The 9,262-nt window shown below is 40.9% G+C and overlaps 1 protein-coding gene across 1 annotated transcript; it reads left to right on the top strand.

The window, feature by feature from the left end:
• The first annotated feature begins 2,873 nt into the window (after positions 1–2,873).
• On the top strand, positions 2,874–5,450 carry LOC144464546 (uncharacterized protein C14orf93-like). Its single transcript, XM_078172041.1, has 5 exons — positions 2,874–3,789; positions 3,962–4,023; positions 4,111–4,208; positions 4,308–4,426; positions 4,979–5,450. The coding sequence occupies exons 1-5, from the start codon at positions 3,637–3,639 to the stop codon at positions 5,294–5,296; spliced, it is 750 nt and encodes a 249-aa protein (XP_078028167.1). The 5' UTR covers positions 2,874–3,636; the 3' UTR covers positions 5,297–5,450.
• Positions 5,451–9,262: the final 3,812 nt, after the last annotated feature.

Raw genomic sequence — 9,262 nt, 5'->3', positions numbered from 1 at the left:
TGGAGCCCACAGCGATGAAACTGCTTAGCAGAAGTGACTCACAGAAAACACAGCATAGGGCAGGTCATCAGCAGAGGGACTTACCTGCACGGGCCCTAAACTTGGGCCCGGTGCAGAGATCAGGCTTCAGGCATTGGAAGAGGTGTTAAGGAGCATCTTGACACCCGGAGAGTCCTCGGCTGGATATGCTCCAGCTGGTGGTGGCTAGCAGCCTGGCTAAAAACAAGGCTAGCACTTGTTGTTGCGGCTATGTTGCTCAGCTCGGGCGGTCTGGTTAAAATCTTACGTTTTGTCAGGCCGATGTTTAAAATTCACGGACCAGATAAAACGTACACTGTTTAAAAAGTAATGTCTAAAACAGGATTAGGATTGTAGAATTTGTTAAAAAAAAATCAGTTTTTTAGGAGTCGTACAGACGGAGGACTGAGAAACGCCACGCATGCGCATAAAATCAAATAGATTTGTAGGACCCAAGAACATGGGGTGAGACACCAAAATTACTCGTTTATAATAAATAATGAAGGAGTTAAGGTATTAAGGATTTCTTGGCCACCTTGGACGCCATCTTGAAAAATACACCTTTCTAACAGTCAGACTTTGGTCGACTTTTAGTGTGTTATTAAGGACACCTAATACTACAAAAAACTGTTGAGAAAGCTTTTGTTAGAATTTTTGGGGGGTAAGGTGTTTTTTTCATATATGCAGCCGCCTATTAACAATGTAAAGTGCCATAGGTTTGTGCTGATAACATTAGCATGTTGTATTTGTGGGGAAAATGTGTGTCCAGCAAAAGACATGTTTTGCTTGTGAATGCTACGAGTTAATGTGGAGCCAATTTGTGTACTTGTGTTTGAAATTGTCACTTCAAAGCCATGTTTACTGTGTGTTTTGAATCAACTAAACTTACAGCACTTTACAGAAACCCCACCACCACCTAGTGTTTTGGAGGTGTAACTGCATAGTGACACAGACAGACCACCGCACATGTATAAATGCTCACAAAGGCGTAGGCCACGTACATAGGCTACGGCTCAGGCTCTGCATAGAGCTGACACGAAAGTATATATCCTGCTTAACCAGGGGCTGGTCCAAGGCAAGTCTGAGTCAGCCCTAACAAGGGGCTGGCTCAGGCAAAGGTTGTCTTGATGTGCCGTTAGAGGAGGTGAGCACTCAGGACCAGCTGGTTGAAAGGACTCCTCTCTGTGTTCTCCTCTTAGTAATGGTGAGCTATGTAATGGTAGGAGTTGGGGTCACTTGTTTTTAGGTGTTTCTAGAATTTGATTGCTCTTTTTTGTATCCTAATTAAAAGGGGATTGGCCAAGTTCAACTCAGCAGCCACTGTTAGGGGGGTTTCTGTGGATACTCTTGCAAATCTCAGTGTGTAGGACCTCAGTTGGGTGTTTGACCCATTTTTCAAAGTCTTGATTACAGATTGTAACCAGCTGAAATTTCTTCCTGTAAGAATTTCTTTAGTATTAATTGTCAATCCGCAGAGGTCTCTTCTTCTCCAAAACAAACGTTTCACCTCGTTTCTAAAATTCTGTGGAGAATCCACACCAAATGTTTGTGTACATACAAATGAGGAAATGTACATACGATTAATAAAACTATGCGTACGCCTGTCAGAACACAATTTCCCTTCATAAATGTCAAATCAACTTAGAATTGTCCGCATATGGACCAGCCATGAGGCTGGTCCATATGCGGACAATTCTAAGCTCACATTCAAGCATGAATGGTCAGTGCAAAGCACGTCATTAGTGCTGACGCATAGACATGAGCTGGCTGATCAATGGATCTTCACAGTAGATAATTTTTTTTTTAAAATATTGCACCCTGACGTCTTTGCTAATTTACACATACTGGCCCTCATTTATCAAACGAACATACACCAGAATAATGGGTGTATGCTCATTTCCACATCAACTTTGGCATTTATCAATTTGGACGTGAGCGTAGGGTACGATCAAATGTCACGTCAGGTCTCAGCTCGTGTACGTACGTACGTGTAAGTTTGAGGGGGGGGACGCACGACACATTTATATTCCATAACAGTAGCGTGGGCGCACGGCTACAGGACAGCGCACTGCAGGGCTGGTGTCTCCTCGATAAGTAGGCTATTAAATGACAACATTTTGGTATGGTTCTTATTCTATGTGACAAAGATTATCCCCTCAATACCTTATAACCCCGCCTGCAAACCCTGCCACAGAGCAGGAGCGCAGGTTTAACAGTGCGCACACAAGCACACGGGTCATGGTGGAGCGCTGCTTCGGGTTGCTCAAGTGCAGGTGGCTCTGTCTTGGACCAGCGGGAGGAACGCTGCTGTATACCCCAGAAAAGGTGTGTGACATCATTTTGGCCTGTGCAGTTTTGCACAATATTGCTTTAGACAATGGAGTGCCGTTTGATGTGCCAGCGCAGCCAGGTGAACCAATGCCCAGGGAACCGTGGCCAGCATAGCCTCCACTGGGGGCTATATGGAGGAGACAGAACCTCATTCATCGCTTCAAAAATGTAAAGTATACTTCACTGCATGAAAAGTGGGATTTTCGGCAATCATTGGCACTGTAAATTGCTTTGGAAGTTCAAGTTAACGACTGTTCGCAGGAATTTACAGTCAGCACAGAAAACTGCCGATAACTGCCTGGAATTGATGTGGATTTTCAATCCCTGGCAGTTTCAAGGTGAGAAAGCCTTGGCAATTGACCCCCCCCCCCCCCCCCCCCCCCCAGCCCCTTGGACTGTGTGAGGTTTTCACATGTAAATGAAAATGCTCGTGTGTGTGTGTGTGCGGGGGGGGTGTCTGTACACAAAACTTAGAAATTTATTGTAATCATGGTAATTTAAAAGTAAATTTAAATTATTTTATAAGCACATACACCTGTTCAGACTCTCAAAAGCCTTAATCTTAACACTTAAATTGTTCAAATAAATTTAATTGTGAAAAGTAATGAATCTATTTATACTCACAGCAATGACATGTATCAACATTTTGTTCATTTTTACCAACTGTTCATGATAACATTGGTTGTATGATTAACGCTTGCTAAATTCCACTATGGTAGATAAGGGAACACAAGAAAATAACTTCTCTTTTTTAACCTTTAATAAGTTTAAAACAGTTTACATAGAACAGAAAGTACAGTAGTATCTGTATCAAACAACAAAAAATGTTAAATGAACAAAGGGTTCAGATTATCTTAGAAGAATGTTTACATCAAAAAATATTTACATATTTACATTTAAGAAAGCTTAGTGCTTATGGCAACGCACTTCTTTTACTTTTTGATTTCGGGGTAGGATCAACTCTGCACAAACAAATATAGGACTGGGACACAAGGCTTAGAACTGAATGTCCTAAATTTCAGCCAGCGTGCAGAGTGGCATGACTACAGTTACCCTTTCTCTAGTGTGGCTTCACATCTTCCAGCAATGCGTTCAACAGGGAGAAATGATGCTGGGTGGGAGGTGTCTGTTCCCTGCAAACTCCAAACTTCTACTGGCTTTCCATAAAAATGTCTGTCCGGATGGGGAGTGGCTACAGAAAGACAGCTTCCACCAAGTCCCACCACAGACCTTGAGAAGAAACTGCTGGGTGCCATCAGTGGGCTGTCTCGCCAGTTAAACCAACACATGACACAGTTCACGCAGTTTGCAGTTGAGGTGAGGCAGCAAATGGCTGACATCAATGCCAGACTGATTTCCCTGGAGGAGCACAGCCAAAACTGTTCTTCAGGAGAAGAGCCCACCAGGAAAAAAAGACGAGTGCACAATCCAAAAATTGCGGTAAGTAGATATTAAATTGTCTGCTATTTTTAAGAGAATTTCCTCTTTGCACAACTCTTGAGTAAATTAAAATTGATTGTGGAAAAATATTTAAGCCTGGATATATTTGTTCACCAAAGGGACTTTTATTTTGTCTTATTTATTTATACAATACTTATTTTGTATTTTATAGGAAACAGTCCGGCGCCTTCACAACAGTGAAGGAAATAACAGGCGTTATGAACCGGAGCAAGGGTAAGATTTAAAGAAAAAACCTGGATGTATTCTGTTGAATGTCAGTAAATGTATACCTTCTCTTACCTATTCATTTTGTTTTCACAGACTGAGCTCTCCCCACAATGAGGCAGTGACCTCACATTCGGTGGCAGCCCTGACTGCAAGTCTAGACATGGACGGCGTGGACAGGGGAGTCCTTTTATGTAAGTAGCATGTAGGTTTTATGTGTTTTGTTTGTTGTTTTTATTTAATTTCCTGTGGCTAGTTTTTATTCTTTCTAACATATATATTTTTTCTCCCAGCGGCCTGTAAGACATACTATGAGACTGTCCGGAGGAACTTCAGGTACAGTCAACCAGACCTTGCGGACCAGGCAGCAGCCATTAAGAATTCAGCCCGCAGCAGACAGAGAAGGAAGAGGGTAAGATTTATAAGAATTTTACTATATTGTCATTGCACAGAGGACTTGTGTGTGTATGTGTGTGACACATACACACACAAGTCCATTTGAGGGACCAGTCCAAAAAATGTATATGGGTCAATGACAAATAAAGCTTCTTAACAGGTATTTTTAAAAAGTCTTTTCAAAATTGATGAAATGCATTTTATATATAAAATTATTTTGCACATAAACATTAACACATAAACATTTAAAAACAGAAAAATAATCATACAAATATGTAAATAAATGCATTAATCAAAAACTGGATAGAAGCAACTGGAATAGGCTGCAATGCAATAGACTGATAGGGTTCACTGTAATGTAACTGAAAATATATTCAAACTGAACAGGTTTTATAGTATATGGCATATATAGTCATATATGCCATGAACTGATTTAATTGTTTTAAAAGGAAATATTGCACTCAGACACAAAAATATGCATGTCATGTCATTGACCCATATATCAGCAGAAATGTCTATTGTTATTGTGTCTACAGAGCAGTACTAATAGCACTACTTGTGTTTACAGCTGCTTGAAGCGAGAAGGAGTGTCTTGGCCACCACAGAGGAAGTGGACTTCTGGAGGGGCATCACCATAGACATGATGTCTGATGAAGAGGATCACTCCGTTGACGGGGAAGTTGGATGGATTGTCAGGCCTCCATCCTTCAGGAGCCACAAGCTCTCCGACCTATGTGGAAGACTTCAGGAGAGACTGGAGATGAACCCCAAATATGTGGCGACACACCACAAAAGACTTCATATTGGGTCACCTTCAGATAGACTGGCACCGACCCAATATGACCCCGATGCAGCAAAGCGTCATTTGATGAGGCCTGAAGCATAGCCCTCGACCTGCGGGCCGAACGCTCCTCTGCTGTTGTCAACATGGGCCCAGTGTGTGACCCAGACCAGGGAACCACTGGTTGTTGAAAGTGTTGAGACTGAGTGTTTTCTGTTTTTTGTCATGTTTTTTTAATAAACCATTACTTTTTTTCAACATGTTCCTGGCAAATGTGTTTTTTCTCAGTTAATATTGGTTGCAGTGTAGTTTTCAGCAACATCATTATTAGCCTGCTATTATTATTATTATAATTATTTATATAATACAAATATAGTGTGTGTGTGTGTGTATATAATAAATAAATAAATATATATATATATGTATATATATATATATATATATATATATATATATATATATATATACATATATTAGTATTATAATTAGTATAACTATTATTATTATTATTATTATGGTAGTAGTATTAAATGGGAGGGGCATACAACACATGTATTATAATGACCCACATGTGACCAGTAGCAACAGATTTACTGTCCAATCACAAGTGATCTTTCCTTTCAAATGTCTGTGGTGTCATCCAATGGGTGTCTGTGTAAGGCCAGCCAGGCCAGACGGCAGTAACATTCAAATGCTAATTACAGCCATTCATGAAGGTGTGACCCCCACATCCTCATCATTCCCACCACCCCCCTCCACCCCCCACCCCCGGTGTTCCTTTCCAGCAGTTTAAGGCACAGGCAAACTTCTCTGTAAACTGGTGTGAATTGCCGGGAATCATGGAACTTGGCAGGAGTTTACATGGTCGATAATCTGGTTTTTCATGCAGTGCTTTAAAGTTGTGTAAGTGCTCTACAGTAGGCCTATTTAATCAGTAATGTAATGCAAGTATAGCCTATAAGGGTATAGGGATATTCAATACAGACAATGGACAACCTTTAGTTATTTAAACATTTTATTCTTTTTTTTTTTTTTTTTTTTTTAAGATTCTTGTTAATTTATTTTAGCGTGTTATTAATTGTCTCAAGCGTGCTAACTGAAGCCAATAAATGACATATTTCTGTCTGCCTTTCCAGGACCTCTGCCGTGATGATTGGCCAAGCACGGGAGGCGGAGGGCACGCGCTCGCCTGCCTGGCTCGGTGGGACCGCTCTGGGGAGAGGACCTGGACGCCATGCCGTTGGTGCCTGGCTCTGAAACATCATGTAAACAAAACAATAAAAATGTGTACCTGTGTAACACGTGCAAGCCTTTTTGTTTGGAGAGTAGTGTACTGTCAGGTTAAATTAACTAATGCAAGCAAAAGGAGGGCTGTTAGTTACCGTTCTGCTCCGGCTCCGACACAAGTGCATCTGTGTCTCCACCACCACCACTTATGCCAGAGATAGATTCTGACCCGATTAGTGAGGAGATTCTTTCCTCAGTCCCCGTCAGGGTCAGGCTGGGGTCTGGTTGGCCTCCTCCAGTCTGCGTGTTGCTGCGCCTAAGGGCTTTTTGTTGCCAGCTTTAAGTCTGACCACCTTTTCTTGACCTAAACGTAAAAAATTGTGACTTGATCAACTACCAGGCATTGGCTATAAAGCTATGGATGAATAAAAGATTTTTTTTTATTATCATCATTAGATTAAAGGCTACTTATTGAGAATTTTATTCAAACTTCAGCCGGAGTCTGTTTGTCAACGGCGACGCTGCTGACTGCCTCCGTGATCTTCTTCCAGACAGCGTTTTTATGGGCTCCTTTAATGCCAGTTTTTAAACTTCCAAAAAGCATGTCTTTATTTACCTCCACCTCAGACTTGAGAGTGTCGATTTCCAGCTCGGGAAAGTTTCTCTTCTTTGCAATATTTCTCCTCTCCATGTTGCGATCTCACAGGGCAAGGCCTCTGAACCATGAATATTTAAGGGTGTGACATGCTAATGACAAGCGATTTCAGCCGCCACATTTATCAAGGCCTGATCATTCGTACGCTGGGACTGGTCAGATACGAACGTTTCATAAATCACACGTGTGTCCTATCGTAAGATGAATCCTGTGCTCAGATCTGCACCTGTTTCTACGCTCGTTTGATAAATGAGGGCCAGTATGTGCAGGCGGTGTAGATGTGCTGGGTGAGAAGCGGAGTACCACAGTGTCTTGAGTGCCCTCTGTGAGCCTGACAGCACACTCATGTTTCCTGCAACCATTTTACAACCAAAAATTGTCTGAAAACTACAGTCATACTTGGTGATATATGCACAGCTGTTGGCGCAGTGTACTACAGTTATTCAATGCTGTTTGATGTTATCTTGGATTTCTACAACCGATTTAAGTTATTTTCATCAGTTAGCCTGGTTAACGTGGTCAAGGTGAAGATGACGATGAAGATGATGTATATTCATGCTTATTATCGGGTAAATGAAGGCCAGACTTTTCTCAATCCTGTCACCTGCCACAGCCTGGCATCATTCAGCTGTGCATGGTGCGCTCCACAGCTGACCACGATTGTCAGCAGCATACAGTACGGGGCCCAACTCTCCTCTGCCGTCCGTTGGAGGGGAATGTGATAAATAAATATTGAGTGGGATTTGATTTGAGATTTAAGGTGACATATCTTTTGCAATCTAAAGGTGCTTATGGAGAAGTTCTGGTTCACTGGCACAAGCACAAATACCACTGATGCATTTAAATGTGAAGTGGATCTTTAAGAAATGATATGTGATATGAGGTGAATTTTAATGTGTAAGAGATCATTATACATATAATAATTCCTCTCACGTCTAATCTCCACAATCTGGCTTCAGTTCACCATCTTACCATCTCTGTTGCCAATTTCCCCGGTCTCCAAAATGAGTGTACATATGGGTCAGAGTTTTAAGCCCTTTTATGCGCGTAGGCAATGGTTATAATTGAAGACCCAGGTCATAAACATTGCTAAGACACTGAATAAAGCAGTTTAATAAATATATATATATATATATATATATGTATATATATATAAATCAGTGCTTTGGTGATGCTGCTCATTGTGGAGGTGCTGCTAATCTGGTAACTTATTGTGTGCTCACCTTATTTCTGATCCAGACATTCAGCAGGTTTTAAGGGAGCTGAATTATCCCTAGAGATCTCTTCCTCTCCAAAACAACAGACCCAATGATTTTAATCAGTAAAAACACTAAATAAAGCAGTTTCATGTTAAAAAGAAAATCTATGTTTTTCCGATGCTACTCATTGCAGAGGCGCTGCTAACTACTGTAGGGTGACCAACGCTTAAGTGTGAAAATGTGAATAGCCCTATCTAGAGTCAGTGTTTAGTGTCTGTTTTTGGGTACTGTAGAAACATGGCTGTGCCACATCTCCATAGACCAGAACCTGGCTAGAGGCATTTTTGTTTTTGGGTTGTTTGTCTGTCCATCCATCCGACCCATTGTTGTGAACACGACATTTCCAGAACACTTTGAGGATATTTTTTCAAATTTGGCACAAATGTTCACTTGGACTCTAATTAAACTGATTAGATTTTGGTGGTCAAAGGTCAAAGGTCACTTTAACCTTGTTTCCATCTCATTCTTGTGGAGACCTTGAGGGAGTTTCCTTAAATTTGCTGCAAATGTCCACTTGGATTCAAGAATGAGCTGATTAGAATTTGGTGGTCATATGTCAAAGGTCAAGGTCACTGTGACTTAAAAAAAAAACAAAAAAAAACAAACACACTGTTGGCCATAACTCAAGAATTTCCACACTAATTATTACAAAATTTCACATAAATGTCTCATAGGATAAAATGATAAAGCGATGACATTTTGTATCCAAAAGGTCAAAGGTCAACTTCACTGTGACATCATAATGTTCTTCATCCCTATGTGAAATATGAATGGCTCATTCTAAGGTAAGGGAAACACTACAGTTCTTATTTTTAGGTATTTATACACCAAGAAGATGCACTTATTATATTATATTACATTACTACCAATATGTCCTCCTAAATCCTACACTCTGGACCTTTAAGTGAAATGACAAAGAAGGAGTTGTGT

The sequence above is a fragment of the Epinephelus lanceolatus genome, chromosome 10 (genome assembly GCF_041903045.1).
Source record: "Epinephelus lanceolatus isolate andai-2023 chromosome 10, ASM4190304v1, whole genome shotgun sequence".
NCBI classification, from domain to species: domain Eukaryota; kingdom Metazoa; phylum Chordata; class Actinopteri; order Perciformes; family Serranidae; genus Epinephelus; species Epinephelus lanceolatus.
This window is presented reverse-complemented; position numbering and strand designations above follow the sequence as displayed.